The sequence below is a fragment of the Electrophorus electricus genome, chromosome 11, assembly GCF_013358815.1.
Source record: "Electrophorus electricus isolate fEleEle1 chromosome 11, fEleEle1.pri, whole genome shotgun sequence".
Classification (NCBI taxonomy): domain Eukaryota; kingdom Metazoa; phylum Chordata; class Actinopteri; order Gymnotiformes; family Gymnotidae; genus Electrophorus; species Electrophorus electricus.
The window spans coordinates 24,771,940-24,793,670 of NC_049545.1; the positions used below are offsets into that span (position 1 = coordinate 24,771,940).

The following is a 21,731-nucleotide window of genomic DNA, read 5'->3' on the forward strand; positions in this document are numbered from 1 at the left end:
ATAGTGTGCTTAATAATTTGCAAAAAACATTTGCCTTCTTCAGTTGGGTAGTGATGGGTAAACACTTGGTCTGTGTGTTCTGTTACGAGCAGAGCACACGGATAACTGACTAAAGAGAGCGTTAGAAGTGATGTAGTCAGACTGTCCATGATGCAGAGGTCAATATTCTCTACATACCGTGAAGAAACGTATTTTAAGGTCTGAATTGTTTATGAGATCATTGATTGCGGGCAAGGAAACAAACACTCATATTGCTTAAAATATAGCAAAAAAAAAGTTTCTTTACACATTTTTTCATATATTTTAAAATGTTTTGCACAATAACTGGTGTAAAAATATAACATGGTGGTTGGGTTTTTTCACTCTTGACGGGGGTGTCCAAGCTTAGTGTCACGAGGCTCTGCGCTCTTGGGCCTTAATTATTAGTCGTAATGACCTGAGTAACTTTCACGGTTTATTAAGATATCACGCTTTTATAAGAGCGCATATGAGGGCGTAGCAGATGATCAGCCCTGTAGCTCGTCATTCAAAACACAACATTTCGAAAAGTACTCGGTTACCGCATTTATTCCTCCGACGTGATGTTTAAGAGACTAGTGCGCGCGTCTTTACAGGAAGAGACGAGGCTGGCGCGCGGTCCAAGTTACGCAAACACGCGCAGATGTTGCAGAATCTGTGACTTGAACAGTTTAAAGTTTAAAGCTGCAGAATCCGCGACTCGGCAGTGAACGGAACAGATAAGGTGCGAGAGCTCGTGGTCATCTAACCGTTCTCCGGCGCTGAAGCGCGAAACCCCGCGCTCGCGCGCGCTGTGGAAGGGGAACTCCCGCAGGAAATCCCCCGCGCCGGCTTCCCTACCTCGCGTACGACGTGTGCGCGAGCGCACGGTCTGAACGGCGCCATTCGCACGAGCCGCGAGGGACGCGGATGGAGCGGAACCGCGGGACGCCTGTGCGCGAGAGCCTGGCATAAAGAGCGATGGAGAAGGTCGGGGAGCGCGAGGACCAAATGACGAGGTTACGGAGCGTCTCTGCGCTGAACACGTTTTACCACGAGATGCAGCACGAGGTCGCGGGTCTCGAGCAGCAGGTGGCGTGTAAAGACGCAGTTATAGCGGAGCTGAAGGCCAGACTGGCCAGACACGAGAGGACACGGGAGGCACCGTCGACCTCTCTGCTCGACAGCTTGATTAAAGAAATCTGTGAACTGAAACACAAACTGAAGGACACAGAAGTGGACGCGAGTCAAAGGCTGGAACACAGCAAAAGAGTGAGTACATCCGCAAAACAACCTACTTAGTCAAAACGTGAGTACATCTGCAAAATAAAACCTACTTGTAGTCAAAGAGTGAGTACATCCGCAAAACAACCTACTTGTAGTCAAAGAGTGAGTACATCCGCAAAACAGAACCTACTTGTAGTCAAAGAGTGAGTACATCCGCAAAACAACCTACTTGTAGTCAAAGAGTGAGTACATCCGCAAAACAGAACCTACTTGTAGTCAAAGAGTGAGTACATCCGCAAAACAACCTACTTGTCAAAGAGTGAGTACATCCGCAAAACAGAACCTACTTGTAGTCAAAGAGTGAGTACATCCGCAAAACAGAACCTACTTAGTCGAAGAGTGAGTACATCCGCAAAACAACCTACTTGTAGTCAAAGAGTGAGTACATCCGCAAAACAGAACCTACTTTATAGTTCAGGACATTTACAATTGTTCAGATCGGTTCTTTTTCTAGATTATTTTGCTGGGAACGTAGTTGTGTATTGACCTTCTAAGAATATTTATTTTTCTTTGTAAACCTGCAAAGCTTGTGACCTCTAAACGGTTTTATCGCTGCCCTGTTAAGGGTGCTGAGCTTCCTCAAAAACTCTTAGTCACACTAAAATGACAAAGATGGTAAGAATGTTTAGGTCTTACTGCCAGTGCTTGAGAGACTGTGCCTGGCCCATGGCAGCATGGGAAATGTAGATTAAAGCCTAACAAGCACTGCCCTGCTTCCTGTGCTAGGAGAGCCAGGGCCTGCAGCAGAGGCTGAGAGACATGGAGCAGGAGCTGGAGTGCATGCGTCACCGGCCCGAGCACCAGAAGGAGCGGGAGATCCAACGGCTGCATGCCTCCCTAGCTGAGCGGGACCGCGTGCAGGCCACCAGGGATGTCCTGTGCAGCTCACTGGTAGAGGAGGTGGACCAGCTCCGAGGGCAACTGGGAGCCACCGTGCGAGTGTGCCAGGAGCTACTGGGTAGACTGGAGAAGAGCAGGACGCCCGGCGCTGAAGACAATGCGCACGCAGTTGAGGTATGGACAGGATGTGCACACACACACACACACACACACACACACTCACACACACTCACACATACTCACACATACTCACACATACTCACATACTCACACACATACATACATACTCACACACACACACACACACGCACAGAGAGCAAAGGGATGATCACTGTGACTGGCGGTGGAGATGCGCACACACTGCTGAAATGACTTCACTAGTCACCAGGGTTCACATTTTAAGCATAAAAACAATAAAAAAAATTTATTTAATTAGTGTGAAAGGACACATTTGCAGCAATTACATTTTATTATTTTAGTGTAGCTATTCAAGGTTACTTGTTTCTCTTTGATGTTGACTTTGTTAATTTAGTTGCACGTTTTGTGAGAAGAACGTTAGTGTTCTCTGTTCTTTACCAGGTGACTGAATTCTCAGATGTTGCCCACCTGAATTCTCTGGTCAGCAAGTTACAAAGGGAGAACCAACAGCTGAGAGACAGAGTGGCATACGTAAGCCCTGCGTTTCGCGTCTGCTACCAGCTGCCCGTGAGCAGAGGGTACACGCTCTGCTCATCTGCCGTGTGGTCTCTGAGGTCTCTGCTTGCTGTGTCCCCTCGCAGGTGGAGAACCTGAACTCAAAGTGGCAGAAGTATGATCAGAGCAGAGAGCAGTATGTGAAGGGCTTGTGTGAGAAGCTGAGGGAGCCCAGCGGCCTGGCGCAGGCCCAAGGCCAGGCCACCGAGGCGCTGCTCCAGGAGGAGATCGGCCGGCTGAATGGCCTGCTCCAGGAGAAGATGCTGCAGTGTGAAAGGATGAGCACAGAACGAGATGAGCGTGAGCCGAGAGACCAAGAACGCATCCAGATGCTGGAGCAGCAGGTTGTTAACAACACACGCAAACACGGATGCGCTGAGCTCACGCAAAATTTCCAGTCCTAATCATTACAGTCTGACGTTCTTGTGAAGGTTTGTTGACGTGTTTCTGCTCCTTTTCAGGTTCTGGCCTACATCGAAGACTTCAAATCTGAGCGCGCGGACAGAGAGAGGGCTCAGGGCAAGATCCTGGAACTCCAGGACGACGTGGAGCGTCTTCAGCTGCAGATCCACACACAGGCAAGTCCGTGAGTCTGCTCAAGGTCTCCCTCACCTCTGCTGAGTCCACGGGCCTCGTGTATGTCTCAGCTTCCGTCTTATGTTTCACAAGTTTGACAGCACTTTCTGATCGAAAATATATTTACGCTCCTAATTAGTGTCATGCCTCTTTATCACCCAGAATGCCAGAGAAGCCACTTCGGCACGCCGGCTCCACATCAGCCTGAAGAAACCGGTCCGCAAGCAGACGGACACGGCCGAAACATTGCTACGGAGCAGTCCTGCAGACTCTAGTGCCAAGCGGACAGCCGGGCACTGGCCCGCTCAGGACACTGCTGAGCTTCAGTGCCCACTGTGCGCAGCCAGGTACGACAACAAACACACCGCTGAATTCCTGAACCACTGTGAGGAGTGTGCCAAACTGTGAACTCTCTGCTTGGACCTACAAACACAAGAAGAAGAAATGCACTACAGAAGAATCTGTGGAAGGCAGCGGCCTTGCTGAAGGTGGAGTGTCTGGTCTGGCACAGGAGACCCTGGGAAACCTACAGGATGTTGACTTTTGCTGAGACATTAAGCAGTTTTGTCATAACGTTGGCAAGCTCAAAACTGTCCTGCCCACGGTTCGGGGTGGGAATGAGTCCTCAGATCAGATTTGTTTTTGTTTTATGATTTGTTCTGGAATCCAGTTGGGAAAGTTGGGAAAAATTGGCCTCCAGTTTCCCGTTTGTAGCTGGTTGAAATTCTGACTTCCAGGAATTGACATCACCAGATACCAGACCAGTTGCACAGTAGATTTTTGAAGTTTAAAAAAAGAAAGTTAGAAAGACTATAAAACAAAACTGCAATCTACTGAAAATGTGTTAAAATGTATGCATTGTTGATTTTATAATATATGAGCTTTATATTGCAAGGTATTGCCTTGTCATAACCCAGTTAAGACAATCTATTTAATGCTGTTGCACCTGACCTCTGCCATCAGCTCCTCTGATCTGAGCGCTCTGTCCATCAGGAACTTGCCTGTGACCTGCTGGGTCCTTGTACAGCCCAGATGAACACACACATCTTGGTCCTGTGATATACCTCAAGAGAATATGAACATAGCACTTTCCTCTATTTTAATTTTTTATTTTTATTTTTTTTCACAATCTGTTAATTATACATAAGCTTTTATAAAGTGTGAACTAAATTCATTGTTATGGTGCTATTTTTAATGTTTTAGATTTTCATATAGATCACAGCCCACTAAAATATCTAAGAGCTTATCCGATTTAAATTAATCAGGAGAGAGAATTACTTGGAGCATTGGTTATCACTTTATATAATCTGACATACATCCCCAACTCAATCTGACTCAAATAAGTCAAAAATTTACAACAAAGTTTGAGCAGTGTGTGAGTGTTTACTGGGCCTTTGATCTCTCCACTGTAGGAGAACGTCCAGTTTTAAATAAAAAAGGAAGTTCCCTCAGGCTGGTAACGTGAGACATGAGGCGTCGAGTCCTAGACTGGTTAAAAAAACGTATGAGAGGATCCTTTGATTTATACATGTTTAAAGCGATATCAACTGACATACAACTAAAGATTTATTTTTCTAATCAAGTATTTACATTCTGAAAAACTTTATTAAAAATGTGTAATGTTTTAAGTATATCTTTGTGTGTTGCTGTTGTTACATTGTGTATAGCCTGTTTATCTTGTGTGTGTGTGTGTGTGTGTGTGTGTGTGTGTCCACACTTATGGCCAAAGTTCAGCCTTGGGCTCAGATATATGGAAAAATTACCATGAGGGTTACCTTGACAAAAAAGTCATCTGACCATGTACATTGTTGTAGATATAGCATTTGTGTTCCTGGCTCTTGAGATGTAAAAAGGGTGTGCATGCACATCCTGGAAAAACCCTTCTCACACGCTGCGGAGAGACTGGACGGAAGCAGGATCTGAGCCGTCCTCCGTACCTGCAGAGGAGCAGGTCGCTAGAGACAGAGACACCTAAGGGCCAAATGTGGCTGTTGTTTCACACAAGTGCATGAGCATATATGTGGTGTACAAAAACCAGCATGTTTTACTAACAGTAACAACTCATAATTCAAAAGTAATGTGCAGTAATCTTCTAATCAAATAACTTGGTAGATGCTGTTTCTTTATGACCCAGTTGTAAATAGGATGTCATTTTTTAAATTACTATTATTTACCAAACTTGCTCGTAGGCGTCTAATTCATCAGAGCTGAACAGAATATGTCAGAGGTTAGGATGTTCCACAGTGATAGCTGTGCTGTTAGTGTGCATGTGCAGATCAACACTTGTATGAAAGACCACTCCGGTAAGTTCCACTTACAAAAATGCTGCTGTCAGGAAATGAGCCCTACATGGGCACTCAGGCACTTCTGCTTCTGGGAAAACGGCTCCATGTGTAACAAAACACTACCAGCAGTACCCCTTTACCGGGTGATGCAGGGGTAATTTTATCCACACGTGTGAAGCACATCCAGGCGTCGCCTATTGTGACTTTCAGTTAGAGAGTTTTAAGTGTCCAAAACACACTGGGAGTTCATGTGAGACCCTAAGAGATGGTTTAGGGTTCTCTGGGACGAGGGGTGCAGTCTTACGATGCCCCTCTGTGTCTCAGTTCCTCATGAGCTCTGTCTCGCTACCCCACCATGGTGACAAGGGAAAACTCCAGCTGAAGTTTCACACAATACTATGGTGAAGTCACACTCTCGAAATGATGTCAGCAAAGTGTACGCTTACTCTGGAAGACTGTGCTCAGGTGTGGTTCTCACAGTTCCAGTTTCTGCATGTGTGTGTGTGTGTTCAGAGTTATATTTCTACCTGTATTCACACACCATAGTCTAGAGGACTATAAAGTCAAAAACAGCTTTGCTGATGAACGTAACTAACATCATTCTCTACGAAGACCTGTTCTTGTGACAGGGTGGGTGTGTAGGGAATCCCCTCCTGAAATGATTATTACACACACCTACAGAGGGATCACGGGTGGGGGCAATGTGGCAGAAAAACACGCGCGCGCACACACAAAATACACCCTCAACCAGTGGAAACAATTAGGTCAGGAAGTGTCCCGTGATTCTTACTGTAAGACCTTTAGGGGAAAAATGTCCATCATGCAAATATTTTTAGCTTTTAAAATGGGTTCCACTTCGAAGTGCAAGGTTTGAAAGGCCAAAAACACACCAACGGCACAATCACAATTGCTGTGGGTGGAGGGGAAAAAACCCCCTCGTCTTACTAAACTCCTTATGAATGGTAAGTAGTTACTACCGACATATACACAAACATGGCAAGCTTTTCCCAGAAAAACCCAAACACATCGCTCGACATCACTCCAGCCATATACAGACTAGAAAGATACAGCCTTTAATCATATGTGTATCCGAAAATAATGGGAATTTCCCATAACACAGGGAATTCCCAAAGCACTTGCTGTCTATATCAAGCACTTAAAAGAAGAGCTCCATGTCCTCGTACTGCCATCACTGCTAGTAGATCCAGCGTCAGTGGTTGTGTTGTGCTCTCAATACGAGACAAGGACAGTCCAGCTTAGACAAAACTCTTATTGTCTACATAGAGAGTAAGGACAGACGGGACTTCCCCTTCTGAACTCTTGGTGCATCTGATCCCAGCTTCAGGCCATCCTCAAATAAAAGATCCCCTCCACCAATTACAGGATATGGCAACTAACGTCCAGTCTCTGAGCTCCCACCATGTCACCAATCTCTCCCTGAACATCACTAAGGCCTGGTATGTACAAACCGAGACTGGAAGGCACCACACAAATGACCTCCACCGTGGGTCGTGGGCTAGCCTACTGTAAGGTCACTGTTGTGTTCCTCTTTTGCACGAGAATGCCCACATCTCACTAGACAGAGACAGACGTTGCATCACTGTCCTGCTAAAGTGATTTGACCTAAACAAGGCAACTCCTACATTGCATGTCTGAGTAATAACACACAGATTCGGACTTGAACATTGCTATGAGGCGGGAAATCTTCCGCTGTGGCTCAATAACGAGTTAAAAGGGCGGGGGGGGGGGGGGGGTATTTTTATAAGCAGAATATGGTATAAAATAACAAGCAAGTTGCTGTGAGGGGAGGAAGTAGGTGACACAGAAACAGTTATTACTGGTATAAACGTGGATGCACGCTTCTTCCAGACAGCACGAGCTGTGCTCGGGCAAATATGCACAAATGCGAGACCCTCGACCGAAAACGTAGTGTGTGGATTAAAGCCCCTCTAGCGAAGGCTGCAGACTAGTGTGTGTCCCGGGTGCAGAGGAGCGCCGCTGCCTTTTGGGTTCATGCGTCTGCTGCGTTATGGAGGAGGCTACCGCTCCGCCACGTGGAAGGGGCTTTTGGCAGGAAGCAGAGGGGGAAAAAGCCCAGACAGGCGGTGACGACTTCAAAGGTCGTCGCCTGTAGGTGTTCTGAGTTTTAAAAGTTTGATCAAACATTAACGTGGCAGTCAGGAGTAAAGTTGCACACTGACAGGGAAGCTAAATAAACTCAGCACGTGTGACTAATTTCCTAAACTGTAAAAGCCCAGACTGTAATTAATAGAACAGACCAGCTGCACGAGGCCCTGTACCAGGCGTTGGCCCTACGCGGCTGTGATGGGCGTCCCACGCTGACGTGCATGCAGGTCAGTGCTCTGCATCCTCTTTTCCGATAATAAGAGTGGAAGCTCGGAACTAAAACTACTGCTGAAGCTTATTAATTTCTCGTCAAATAGCCTACCGAGTTGAATCAAGGGTTGTCGATTCTGTGAACCTAGTAAGAAGACTAAAGCCCCGTGTGATTCATTTGGGTGCGAAAGAAACCAACCAGAATGACCAACATCCCATCCGCGTGGGCGTGGGACTCTTCAGCCCTGCTCATACCTGCGGAACACAGGAAGGGTGCTGTGTGTGACAAACTATACAAATGATCTAATAATGATGATAAAGATGATAACACCATCGTTAATCAATTAATTAGAATCAATTAATAATAAAGCCATCAATCAATACCAGTTAAACACAGCTTTCTCCATATCTGCCCTGTCAAGATAATGTGCCAATACTCAATACCAAAGCAAAGTCATTTTAAAAAGTCCTACTAAAGGTTTCTCTCTCACCTTCATTAATTTAGTGATTTGTACATAATCTAATAATCTAGGACTCCAACACCTGCAGTGGTGCCAACGCCCTACCCTCCAAAGTTTACCCACCCCACCCCAGATCTTACCCCCTCTTGAGCCCCCTCAAATAACACTAAACTCGTGTAACCTTATACTAGTAACCAAAACACATCTGCTTTTTCATCCTGCCAAATAAAGACCCATTACTTCCTACAACCAAAATACTCCCCATTAGAAAAACACCCAACCCTCACGACTACAGTCGTCAGTCCCACACACAGAGTGAAGGATCCTTCAACACTAATAAACCCAGAGACAGTCTTAAATATCCTGTCTACACTCCAGCACCCCAAATTCTGACCCTCTAAACCGCCACCATGTACTCAAGTCGCTGGGCTACAGCGGCCTTAAGACTAAACCGTGTCCTTCTCTTAAATACCTCTAGACTCTTAACTCAAGCAAATCTTCACAAATATCGTACAGTGACATACAATTTTTATCTTTTAAGTTTATTAACAAGATTTGTGAAGCCAGCTGTTCACAACCGTTTTCCATCTTCATTCCCTCAGGAATATGTAGAAATATTCACCTACATGACAGTAAACGGTAAAGTCAGCAAGGTTTCCCCGGATCACATCAACACAGCATAAACAGAAGAGGCTATACCCACACCACAAGGGAAAGTTGTCTCTTCCAATGGAATCTTTTGTTCCAGTGAGACAGGGTGTGGCAGGGGGGATGTGGAGTGGGTGTGGCTAATAGGGAGTGGGTGGGGGAATATGGGGTAGGTGTGGCCAATAAGGAGTGGGTGGGGGAATGTGGGGTGGGTGTGGTCAGTAGTCATGGGAACTAGCAGCCTTACGCATGTCTGTGAATGTTGCTTCGTTCTTCTGATCTGTAATCAGTAAAGCAGTGTTCCTTTGGTCATAAAGGTCACAGAGGGTTGACCCGAGCATACGTAACCAGTAGGACTGAGCCTCATCCTGGAAATTTGCCTTCAGAGTTCCAGCATGCTAGCTTATTGCACACAGGAAGTAAACTAGGCTTGAAGTTACATCATAGCTGGACACACAACGCACTTCCATTGTGTGTGCGTGCATGTGTATGTGTGGTGTGTGTGTGCATGCATGGTGGGTGGGTGTGTATATGTAAAGTGCATACAGCATGTGTGTGCCTATGTGTATGGTGGGTGGATGTGTGCCTACAGCACGTGTGCACATGTGTACACTGTGTGCGGCGTGTGTGCATATGTGTATGGTGGGTGGATGTGTGCCTACAGCACGTGTTTGTGTGTGCGCGCGCGCGTGTGTGCACGTGTGTGTATATGTGTACACTGTGTGCGGCGTGTGGTGGGTGTATCTAAGCTGGGTTACAGCAGACAGATCAAATGTTCTTCCTCATGATGTGTAGAAGGAAACTGACACAGGACACATAGGCCTCTGCCATTCTGCTGTATTCCATCTTTCAAAAAAGAAAGACAAGATTTTAATATTACTTAACAATATGTTAAAAAGTAGCCAGTCAGGCTTCAGTGTTAATACAATATACACTCTATAACAGATCGATAGTAGGAGTATTGTTCTTTTCTTTCAATCTGATTCTGAAAGTACTCTGATATAAGCTGGCTACAAGTCGAACATAAGAAAGAAAAGAAAAAAACATGATTTATTTAACACTTTACTGAACAGCTGTTAAATGTAACTGAGAAACCCAACACGAACGGTCAGTCAAGTGTCTGCCATCTTCCTGGTGTGGCCACACTGCTCCCGCGCTCAGCTCACTGGCAGGAAGCGCTGTGTCCAGAGCTGCACTCCACCATTACTGGCCATAACAGGCTGTTTTTGCCCCCTTTGCTTCATTCTGAACACATTCAGCTTTTTTTCAATTTGTCTGTTTCGCGAAGCCTTCATCCAGACACACGGTAAGCTTTGTGCCCACCGGGAAGGCCAGACGAACATGTGGACCGTGGCACACGCCACAGAAACGCACAGCTCGCAGACAAAAACCGCACGCCAACATTTTTAAAAAGGAGAAAACAAGGAAACAAAAACTCGAGTACCATTCGGGCTGTTTCTGTCTTTGTTCTTTTCTTCCTCGTCAAGTACTGCAAGAATACGAAGCCGAATTTGGGTTCTCCATAGGAACCGCACAGCAACAAGGACAGGGCAAGGCAGCGTGGGTAATGTAGTCCAGAGGAGCAAGTGGTTGGAGCATAGCAGCACAGGGAGCAGCAGTCAGCCTGGTGAACAGAGTGGAAGAACAAACAGGAAAAGAGAGAGGGAAGGAGAGAGGGATGGAGGGCGAGATTGCTGATTGATTCCTGGCAGTCTCTTTAAGGGAAACTCCTTTCAGTGGGCAGCAAAAGTGGCTTTTTTGAGACTAAAGTTGGACCAGTTGATGGACAGCCTTTGTCTGGTCTGTCGGGCAGAGTCCAAGCAGAACCTACAGAGGCGTGGAGGGAGAGAGAACAACTCATTAGTGTGTGTGTGGTTGGGTGATTCGCAGAAACCTTATATTTAAATGAAAGCACCTTTTGAAATATTCCACTTCACGTTCCGTCTCGTCCATATCAACGCTGTCCAAATCGATGTCTTTGGGCAGAAACACATCATCTAAGAAAAAGGCAAAACACTTGTTTACTTCTCAGAAAACACACAGAAATTAAATAAATTATCATTTTATGAGTCATTTGTGATGAGTCATTTAGACGCCCTCAAAGTCCAATCCAAGGGAATGTTTTACAAACAAAACGTTTGTAAAGAAAGCGTGCCCGCTCACCTATGGAGCTGTTCATCTTGTCTGCTTTCTTCTTCTTGTTCTTCTTGGCCTTGCCTTTGGTCTGGGGGGAGTCTGTGGGCGTGGCTTTCCCATTCAGATGGGGTGCGTCGCTCCCAGGCGAGCTGCTCTCCTCTTTCCCTCCATTCAGCTGCTTCTTTGCGTTACTACGTTCCTCCCTTCTTGGTTCCGGAGGCACCTCCTCGGGGATACGGGGCTTGGGCCCCGGATGAGGGGTGGGTCCTTTCGGTGTGGACTCTGGAGGCTGCGAGGCGTCGGCTGGCCTCTTTCCGCTGGGCTGCTGCCTGGGTCTGGCCTTGCCGTTGGGCTCCAAGTGAGGCCCGCTGCTGTTGGGAAGCCCGGGAGTCTCTGTGGGCTTCTCTTTACAGCTCTTTGGACTGTGCTGAGGGGAGGGGCCTCGCCTGGCTGGGGGCGGAGCGTCTGAATCCAGGCGGGGCTCCTTGGCGCCAAGCTGGATGAGGCTGTGCAGCAGTTGCACTTTGCTACTCTGCATGCTCTCCAGAACGTTCTGTGCAGTCTGGCGGAGCGGCTGGGGGCTGTGGTCGGGGCCATGGGACGGGGCCTCGGGTTTGGCTGCCGCCTCTTTGGACTTACTCTCCTTCTTCTTTTTCTTGGCTGTGCGGAGCTGCCGGAGAAGATCCTGCTTCAGAGACTCCGCCTCTTGCTTCAGCGACTCCGCCTCCTGCTCCGCCTCCTGCTCCTCCTCCTCCCGTTCACGCTCACGCACCTCCGCCTCCAGACGCGCCTTCTCCTCCAGCTGGAACACACACACACAGACACACGCACATCATGTAAGCAAATGAACATCCATACAAACACACAGAAATACAGAACGTACACACACATGCCCACGCCTTAGCCTTACACGCACACACACGTGCAGATAGGAGCAAGTGCCCACACAGCAATATGCAGACATGCATGCACGTGTATACACCCACAAGCACGCAAGTACATACATGTACAACATGTGTAGCACACACACACACACACACACACACACACACACACACACACACACACACACTGTGGACAATCATATATGCATGTCCACACACATCCACAAAGAAACATGTACACGCACACACAGAAGCACTTGCCCACCAGAAGTGTGCACACCCCCCCACACCCCCACATACCCACACACCCACACCCACCCACACCTTCTTCTGTTTGTGGCGGGCGCGTTTGGCAGCCTTGCTGCTACTGGCCCGTTTGCTGTCGGCGCTATTGATGAACTGTAGCAGGTCCTCCACCTTGCGGTGATCCTCCACCCCATCCCGCTCCACCCCTGCCTCCTCCTTCTTCGGCTGCTCCTCCTTTCGCTTGGTGAGCCGCAGGCGGAGCTTCTCCCGCATCTCGGCGTAGTTCCTGCTCGTGGGTGCAGCTGGAGGCTACACAAGGAATACCAGCAGATTAAGTCTTTAACGGCAGTGTCATGACGTCATGTGTGTAAACATTCATCAGCCACGGGGGCAGTGTGTGAGTGCGCCGCTGGGTTTAGCATGTCTGCAGCTGGTCTCACCCCTCCATGACCGAAGAATTCACAGTAGCAGCAATCGCAGTACTTCCCCTCTTTCTGATTGGTGGAGGTGGAGGTGGAGGAGCTGTGCTCAGAACAGCTGTCCTCGTCGCCGCTCTCTTCTCCATCATATGTCTGGGGCTCGTACACACTGCTGCCCTCACAGCGATGGCCCTCACAGTCTGGATCACTGCAGCACGCACGCGCACAGACACACACAACAGGGTCAGAGAGGGTACCATACATCATACACACACTTCTGCTCTACTCTACTTTTCCAGAATGCCACATGCCAGTGGCCTGTACTACAACCCTTCACTCGAGCCATTAGGTCTTAAAACATCTGCTGGGTATGGATTTAAGTCTCTTATGAATAATGAGTGTGATTACCAAGACTTTATTTGTCCAGTCCACTGACCCACACACGCCATCTGACCCACTGACCTGCACACGCTGTTGGACGCGCTGACTTGACCTTCGGTCGTGGCAGAAGGGTGCTCGTCAGCAGACAGGCACAGGCCTGGGTGGGCCTCCATGAAGCCAGGGCTTGGAGTTACAGTCTTTGGGAAGTGCGGTGCGCCCATGCTGGGCAGGTGTGTGCTGGGTGGAGGGGGGATGGGGGAGCCGCTGAGCGGGGCTAGCGAGGCCGAACCTGCGGGACTCTTCCTGGGAGCGACGGCGCTGGGCTGCAAGTGGTCTTCTGGGACCACGTTGTGAAACACGTCTCCTAGGAGAAGATAGAGATTTAACACCCAACACCAAAACGACGCTGGACGCCGGCTGTCCAGGAGACACAAACCCAGCGAAACAGTTCACAACATTTCACCAAAACTGCATCAGGAAGGTGAGCAGGAAGGCTGTACCTAGCGATGTGGGTCTTTTGGACGACAGGTGGATGTGAGTATTACTGGACTGGACAGTGGTGGCAGTGCTGGACACAGAGGACACCGTGGACGAGGTGGCCAACAGGACCTCGCTGGCCTCCATAAAGGCATCCTGGTAGTTAAACAGACACTTCTTCTTAGAGGCGTTCTTCTTCTCCTTGCCTTCGGGGGCGGGGAGAGGGGAGGAGCCTGTGGTGGAGCAGGCAGAGTCTAAGCCGGAAGAGAGGAGGGGCACGTCGGGGAGAGGCGGAGCCAACATGTCACCTGAATAACAAGTGAGAAAGAATGAGAAGGACTGACTTGTGTTTATGAAAACGTTACAAAACAGATTCATCTGGTCTTTGGCTGTGGGTGTTTATTAATGTGCTGCAGGATGGGGGGGTGTCACCAGGCAGGGGTTCCTGGAGAAGCACACTGGGGCTCCAGTTCTTCATCATGTGCGTGTCCCACAGGCTCTCGAACTTGAGTGAGGGGCAGGGCAGAGTGCTGTTCCAGTCTCGGCCCCCTGCGAAGCAGCCCTGGAACATGTGCTCCGGCAGGGCTGGACTCAGCACCTGCGGCTTCACACCTGCGTGGTTAGACGCCGGCGACGGAGTCTAGCAAGCACACGCGCGCACAAAATGAAATTTCAAATTTCATTGTTCCCAGTACACCTTTTTTTTAATGAAAAATGCAGATTATACATGCTAATTTTAACCATAAACGACTCTGTTGTTTGTGTGTTTGACATTTAGTTCATGATGTTTTCATTAAATAAGGAACTGATTCAATTAAACAACAATGAAGGGAACCTGCAGAGGAACTGAACACGTCCTGTATTTTAAAGTTCAGAGAACCGAAATGTTGCTCCAGCACTCCCCCTGCTGGTGACGTGCAGCAACACACCTCAGAAATCCCAGCACAAGATTCCCTAAAGCCATGTATTCAAGTGTGTGCATGTGTGAGTATGCACGTGCGTTGGCGAGTGTGCGTGGCTCACCTTGCTGTGCGTGAGGGGGGAGCTGGAGTACAGTGTGGGTAGCAGAGGCCGGGGCAGGCGTGAGAGGTTGTGGAGGGGCAGGTGACCGTGTATGTGGGGGTAGAGGTGGAGCGCTGGGGGGACCCCACCACCCTTCTCAGAGAAGAAATGATGAGCCCCTGTGTGTAGACGCCCCGGGGGGAGGGTAGCTGTGTCCAGACCTGCCCCAACACCCTCACTGCTGCCCTGGATACACACGTGACACTCGCACGGGTGCTGCACCTGCTCTGCCTAACACACACACACACACACACACACACACACACACAGAAATACTTCTATTTATCAGTGGGTCTTTATTCACAACTGTTTTGTAATTGTGTGAAAGGCCAATTCACACAATATTTTTATGTTTATTTTGATATATTAGTTTATATATTTTGAAGTTTCCATTTGCGACTATTTTCTCTGACATTTAACTGGACGTATTGGTTCATCCATCACAGTGTCTGTATATGTGTGAATAGATCATTACTGGTAATGTCTGCTTCGCTGTACCTGTGCATGTGGGTAAGATGGAGGAGGACTGTCAGACTTTCCTTGCGAGAGCTCTCCCTGCTGGCCTGGAGGATGAGTGCCACTCTGAACCTCTGTTTCCTCCTCATCGCCATCCGACGAACTGCTGCTGCTAACCCGTGGAGACTGCGTGTGTGTGGGAGGGGGAGAGAGGAGAGTGTGAGAGTGTGTTTGAGCCAGAGAGACCAACCCACACGCGTCAGACTAAGGCGAGACTGCAGTGACACTCTAACGTCAACAGACAGGAGACGGCACATACCACGTCCTCCAGAGCGGCGTCCTCTCCATTGAGCTGGGGGTGCAACCCGTTCACGCCGCCCTCCTCGTACCTGCTGAGGGGGTAGACGGCCGACAGGGGCGGAACTTCATCCTCGTCCTCGTCACTCCCACTGGAGGAGGACAGAATGGAAGGATAACAATCAGAGACGATGACATCAGTCAGGTGGAGTGAAGAACGCAAGTTACCCCCTCTGACTTCAGCTCATGCCCCCCCCCTTCCCGTGGGAGCACAGCGGTAAATCAGTCTCTGCAGCACAGGTGACGGTCACGACTCCCTGAGCTGGGAAGGCGCCGTGTATCCAAGCCGCTCACGTGACCTTGAAGTGTGCTAATGCGATGCTAGCTGGAGGGATTCCAGAGTGGGTAGAAAACACACAACGCGTCTACATACAGTGTGTGTGTGTGTGTGTGTGTGTGTGTAGCTTTTGCGTGGACTAACCCTCAAACACCGCAGCTAAACGCGTGCCATCTAACATGAACTCAGTCTAAACAACCTCTTACAACCTTCAGAAGCTACACAAAAGGTATGCTTGTCTAATTTTAAGAGCAATAGAATTTTAATCGTTTGGAATTCTTGATCAAAAGATGATTAAACATGAATAAAGTACAGGGCAACATGAAACAGAGGAGAAAAGACTGACAGTATCCAGCACCAACATCACAGAACCAGGCCAGCTGCACACACACCGCGCCCATCGCTGCGTTCAACAGGCCGGTCAAGGGTGTGTCTCAGTCCCTCGCTCCAGGGTGGGTCTGGAGTCCGCAAACCGGACCGTGTGTGTCTGAATGAACCGGCCCGTTACACACAACAATACCACAGGACAAGAAAGTAACGTACATAAGACACTGTGCGTTGCAGTAAGCTAAGCAGGCTGGGCGCGGGAACGTCCTGTGTGGTGTTTTTAGTGCGGCACAGTTCCACGGCGATGTGACTCACAACGTGGGGGCTCGGTCCTGGGGCTGGCGGAGACAGGGGTGCTGCTGCACCGTGATGGGCGAGCTGGAGGCGGAGCCAGAGCCAGAGGCGGAGCCAGAGCTGCCTGAGGACATGCTGGGAGGATGCACCTCAGACAGGTAGTCCTGGGGAGGCTCCACCTGCACGGGAATCTTCAGGTGCAGCTCCTCCCCCAAGGGGGCGTCCATGATCCCACACGTGAGAATGTGCGAGAGGCTACAGTCATCACACGTGCACCTGGCAGAGAAGGACGGAGTGCGAACAACGTGCACAAACGAGTGGATATACCGAGACGCAAAGCGCACTCAGATCATGTACAACAGCTGACCAGAGGGGTGGAACACAGACAGGGGTTCCCAGGAACACAACAGCATACAACAACGACCCCTGACCTAATAACACTGCGGAATGCGAGAGCCCTGATGCGTATACTAGCCCCTAGCATTGAGCGTACCTTCTCCGATAGTTGCAGTTGGGACAGTCTGCCATGTTGAGTCTGGAGGAGAGCATCTGTTTCACGGTGTCTGTGAACGTGCTGTCACCCACCAGAGACTTCTTACTGGTCTGCAGAAACTGAAACACATGTCCTGCTCTGGTCACTCACTCACGCACACACACGATGGACAAACCGAGCTAGGGTCGTTACTGAGGTGGCTGGGTGTGCAGAGAGTAGAGTGAGCATCACCTGCTCCTCAAAGAGCTTCCTCTGTTTAAAGATCTCCCCGTCGTCCTTGACAACACGCTGTCTGGTTCTTAGAGACATCTGTGAGACAGAACACTCACATGGGTCCACACAAAGCTACATGGGTGTTCCTTTCTTTGAAAGTCAAATGACAAAAAGATTTTAAAATCTTTGAATAAAAAGTTCCAAACCAAGACGGTTTTCAGTACAACGTACATTTTTACTGATGAGAGACTTGTGTGGCTCGTTCCTCTGACTGGTGAGGTTCTGTCCTTCCACCTTAAAAAGCAGCTGGAAGGTGAAAAGCCAGTTTAAGGCTCCAGTAAATTTCAGTGCCGCACTGCGATTGGTGGATTAGTAAAGAGGCGGAGTTTCACACTGCCCTGAGTTACCCGACCAACCCCACTGCCCCGGGGGCCACCACTCTTCACACACCCGGGAAAAGGAAAGGATTGGTTTTTTAAAACTAACCAACATTTTCACACGAGAAGGTGAAGTCAGAAGTTTCAGTATTTTTTTTTTTAATTTAGAATTTTTTTTACCCAAAGCAAACCTTCTTAGATAACCCTTCATACGTTTGAAGCCAGATGTCATATTTATGCAAATCACTCATTTACATATTCTTAGAAATCCCTCCTCTTACCAGATTCTCCTCCAATTACATCTAGTTGCCAAACACAAATGAACATTTCAAGCGTCCTAATAAACGGTGTGTGTGGGTGAGACCTGTTCGTCTACGTAGTCGTCTATCCTCTTCTCACACTCTGCCCACTCCTCTGCCACCGCCCTCATCTGCTGCTCCAGACCACACAGACCATCCAGCAGGGCCCTGTACATACCCTCGCTGTAGGAGTCATGTGATGCAGTGCCCTGCCTGACACACACACAGCAAATCAACAACCACACACAGGATGATATCAACAGGGAAACAAGTTCAAACATGGGAACAATCAAGTGCTTAAAATGGAAAACAGAACAGCAGTGATAAAACAGACACACAGAGCCTCCCCCCACAGTCAGAGAGAGACATGGTGGGGTGGGACCTACTTGAGCAGGGCAGACAGAGTGGGCAGGCTGTTCTGGAGGACAGGCTCTGAGAACACTAAACTCTCAAAGAGGTGCTTGTTGTGGAGCTCCCACGTCACCTGGAACTTCTTAAGGTGCTCGTTCTCCTGCACACACATGCATGTACGCACACACGCACAGTTTACACATCCCACGGTCTCCACTACCTGAACACTGCTACATGTGATGGTGGCTTCATCTACATCTGCAGTGATGGAAAAATGTCAACAGTTTCTGACTGAATTAAATGGGCCAGTCGGGAACATCCCCATTACCACGGACACCGGCACACTTCATGAGAAGCTGATATCCGAAGGTCATGACTTCACAGAGTGGGACTCCCCCTTAAAAATGTCCCCCTCTGTGAAGCAGGCGCGTGGCCCTGGCCTGCCGTGACCCCGCGCTCACTCACCAGCGTGAGCAGGAACGTGCTGATGCTCCTCGCGGCCTGACAGAGGGCGCTATACTCTTCCAGCAGCAGTGAGATGAACTGGTGGGCCTGCGGAGGCCCCTGCACGGGGCCAGGCACCTCGGAGCCGGCTGACAGCTGCTGCACCAGCCGCACCTTGGTCTCCAGGACGTATTCACGGGCCTGCTGCTCCAGCCTCTGGTATAGCTGGTACGGGTCCTTCTCACAGAGCCTGCTCAAAAACGGGCTTATTAAAAGACCGTCACCACGGGCAACAGAACCACGGCGCCAACCGCAGCCACAGCAGAGCCGCACAACTTCCAAGCGTGCAGTAGACGTCTGACCTGTCCACGAGCTCCTTCATGCTGTCCCGGTCCCGCTCCAGCGGCTGGTTCTGGTCCTCAGCCAGTGGGGTGCCTGTCTGGCGGTAGATACAGCGGACCAGGTAGCGCACTTCGGACCAGTGGTTCTGGAGGAGTTGGGACTCACGCTCCGACTCAGCCGTGATCTCCCTGAGCCGCGGAAACGCATCAAAACTACAGTGATTCCTCGGACACTACAAACTATACACTTCTAAAGTGTAATTTTGTTGGATCAGGGTCCGCGCGTGCTACGTCAGGGTCAGGGTCGGCGCGTGTTTTGGGGTCCCTCACCTCCTCCCATTACAGGCTTCACAGTTGCACACTGTGTCTGTGGTGAGCTGCGTACTGAGGTCGGGTGCCGGTAGGTTGGGCGCCCCCATGACAAGCCGCCCACTGGCCCCCATGGTCTCCTGGGATAGCCCGCCATTACCCACAGGCATCTGCAGCAGAAAGTCCTGACTCTGCACGTGAAGAGAAAGTGTACACTAACACCAACGGAAGAATTCCAGAAATACAGAGTCTACGGGACAAAAGACCTCGAGGGAGTTTTTACATATTAAACATATTTATAATTAATTAATTAATGTCTTGGCTTAATACCAAATCAGCAGTTATGTTTACTAGTTAAAATGTTGATTCAATAGTCATACTACGGAAGTTATTAAAATAGATATAATGGATTTTTAATGCACAGCTGTTTACGATATTTATAAAGCATCTCAGTGCATGACTGCAGATGTTTCCTTCCCAGCAAAATGGACCTCTGGGAGCTTGAAGACTTTTAAAAGGGGAAATGATGATTATTATTAAACATTACTCAGTATAAAGCCAGTATTATAACATACACATGAAGTCACCACAGTGAAACTCTGCCACTGTCTAGACCTGACGGACCATGACAGACCAAGAATGTAAATAGAGGTCACAAAATAGAAATAATTAGATAAAAAAACAAAACAGTGCAGCAGAGAGGTATGCAGATTGGTCAACACACACACACACACACACACACACACAATAAACTCACCCACCCTAAATCTAAAATTCAGGTTCTTTTGCAAATGATGCTCAACTCAGAGCTGAGGAACACACTGGGCTCTTTCCTATTGTCTCTAAAACCCAGACTGGGGTATTTAACCACAGCTTATCTGGTTCATAGGGAATTGACTAACCAGATAGTCAGCATGCACACACACACACATTCTAATTTTCTCGTATCGACACTTTTGATGAACATTACCTCCATCTAACTAAGTGAAAAAATGGATCAGTAACCAAGGAGGGCACTGGGACATACCAACGGAGATGGGTTTGAGGGGGGCTGGCGACCGTCCTTCTCCACAGTGCGCTTGCAATCAGGACAAACGTAGAGAGGCAACTGGAGGGCACTGTGGGCTTTGGGAGACTGGCCTGTACCATTGGAGGCCGATTCCTGCAAGGCACTGTCCTTCCGCTCACTGCGACACAGCAGACAGCGATCGCCTGTGGTGTAGGGGGCCCTCTGGTTCAGGCCAAAGGTAAATGGGGTCTGGGAGCGGGAGAGAGAAAGAAACTGTTTACCGTGTTGGGGACATAATTCCAGTATGCAGACAGGTGACGTTGGCAGAGCTGTGACCCCAAGCTGAACCCCAGGTCACGCTCTTGATCAGAGCCATGATGTAAACTCCATGCAAAAACATGGATTTGCTTATTACCTGAAGGACTCCGGAGAAGTCGGCATTTACCGGCCCTTCGGAAAACTGTGGTGCACCATTCATTGGGACCTGAAGGGAGGGAATACCATCCAACAATGAGCACAGTACCATCCCACCCTTTAAGTCAACGTCTCCGCGGAGACGCTTCTTTGCCCATATTCCACACTGTTGCCTATAATGTCATATAATGCTAAGACTATCATGGAATCCACTTACGTTGCTAAAGCAACAAGAATCAATATAGCACTTGTGTACATAAGGAAAGATCTGTAAACTTGAACAAGCTTACACTAGATATCTAGACACTTTTCCTATTAAACAGCTTGTTCCCACCCCCACATGCCCGGGTGTAACAGATGTAATATTAAACACAGTTTGCTCCCTGAGGATGATAACATCTGTATCCATCTCTGCCAGCTGTCCTAGTGACTGTACATCTCTGCTGTCAAATTCTGTTTTGCTCCAAGTCGTCTCCATGACCTGGAAAAACTTCCAAAACAGCCCCAACGTTAAGCCCTGTTCCAGTGCAGGAGGAGACATGGGTAAGATGCTAATATTTCCCCTGGTGGTGTTCTGGGGTGGACTGTGATTGGAAGATGCAAGCAGGTCCTTGGCGAGAGAACGCAGCATCCTTGGGTGACACACACAATTGCAAGTGAAAGTCGGCCCAGGTTTCCAGATACTACACGTACCCCATTCCTACTTGAAGACCAAACAGGTTTGGTCTGTAAGTGACTGCAGTAATGGACAGATGATTTGTGTGGTTTACAGAAGGAACTCCACAAAGGACCAACAACTCCTCCATCCCCAGAAAGGAAACAAAATGTAACTTAGCGATAACGTGTAGCCATGAGACGGTGATCTACTTCAGGTTCCTCTCTGCCCATCACACCACCCTGTCTCTCCTGCCTCCTAAGGTCTCAACCAGATGATTGTGAGGAGAAACAAGGGTAAGAGAAGATAGGACTCCACATCGCCACAGAATCCGGCAGTTCAGCACTCAGTCATGGTTTGGTTTCTCTGTCAAACTACACCACGTT

General features: G+C 48.8%; 2 protein-coding genes across 2 annotated transcripts in view; one reads left to right on the plus strand and one right to left on the minus strand.

Moving 5' to 3' along the window:
* The first annotated feature begins 978 nt into the window (after positions 1-978).
* On the plus strand, positions 979-5,024 carry tnip2 (TNFAIP3 interacting protein 2). The gene is made up of 6 exons (XM_027024379.2): positions 979-1,269; positions 2,011-2,298; positions 2,704-2,793; positions 2,904-3,161; positions 3,279-3,395; positions 3,556-5,024. The coding sequence occupies exons 1-6, from the start codon at positions 979-981 to the stop codon at positions 3,799-3,801; spliced, it is 1,290 nt and encodes a 429-aa protein (XP_026880180.1). The 3' UTR covers positions 3,802-5,024.
* A 4,921-nt stretch (positions 5,025-9,945) lies between these two features.
* Positions 9,946-21,731, minus strand: part of fam193a (family with sequence similarity 193 member A) — a 14,564-nt gene continuing 2,778 nt past the window's right edge. The window contains exons 2-23 of the mRNA XM_027024377.2: positions 20,692-20,760; positions 20,295-20,525; positions 19,289-19,458; positions 18,980-19,147; positions 18,639-18,867; positions 18,209-18,333; positions 17,888-18,035; positions 17,378-17,452; positions 17,165-17,242; positions 16,934-17,052; positions 16,462-16,716; positions 15,505-15,634; positions 15,228-15,371; positions 14,691-14,960; positions 14,100-14,307; positions 13,691-13,975; positions 13,272-13,554; positions 12,831-13,017; positions 12,469-12,699; positions 11,288-12,062; positions 11,040-11,121; positions 9,946-10,951 (exon numbers count right to left, since the gene is read on the minus strand). Of these exons, the coding sequence (XP_026880178.2) occupies positions 10,858-10,951; positions 11,040-11,121; positions 11,288-12,062; positions 12,469-12,699; positions 12,831-13,017; positions 13,272-13,554; positions 13,691-13,975; positions 14,100-14,307; positions 14,691-14,960; positions 15,228-15,371; positions 15,505-15,634; positions 16,462-16,716; positions 16,934-17,052; positions 17,165-17,242; positions 17,378-17,452; positions 17,888-18,035; positions 18,209-18,333; positions 18,639-18,867; positions 18,980-19,147; positions 19,289-19,458; positions 20,295-20,525; positions 20,692-20,760 (4,356 nt within the window). The 3' untranslated portion in view covers positions 9,946-10,857. The remainder of the gene's footprint in view (positions 10,952-11,039; positions 11,122-11,287; positions 12,063-12,468; positions 12,700-12,830; positions 13,018-13,271; positions 13,555-13,690; positions 13,976-14,099; positions 14,308-14,690; positions 14,961-15,227; positions 15,372-15,504; positions 15,635-16,461; positions 16,717-16,933; positions 17,053-17,164; positions 17,243-17,377; positions 17,453-17,887; positions 18,036-18,208; positions 18,334-18,638; positions 18,868-18,979; positions 19,148-19,288; positions 19,459-20,294; positions 20,526-20,691; positions 20,761-21,731) is intronic.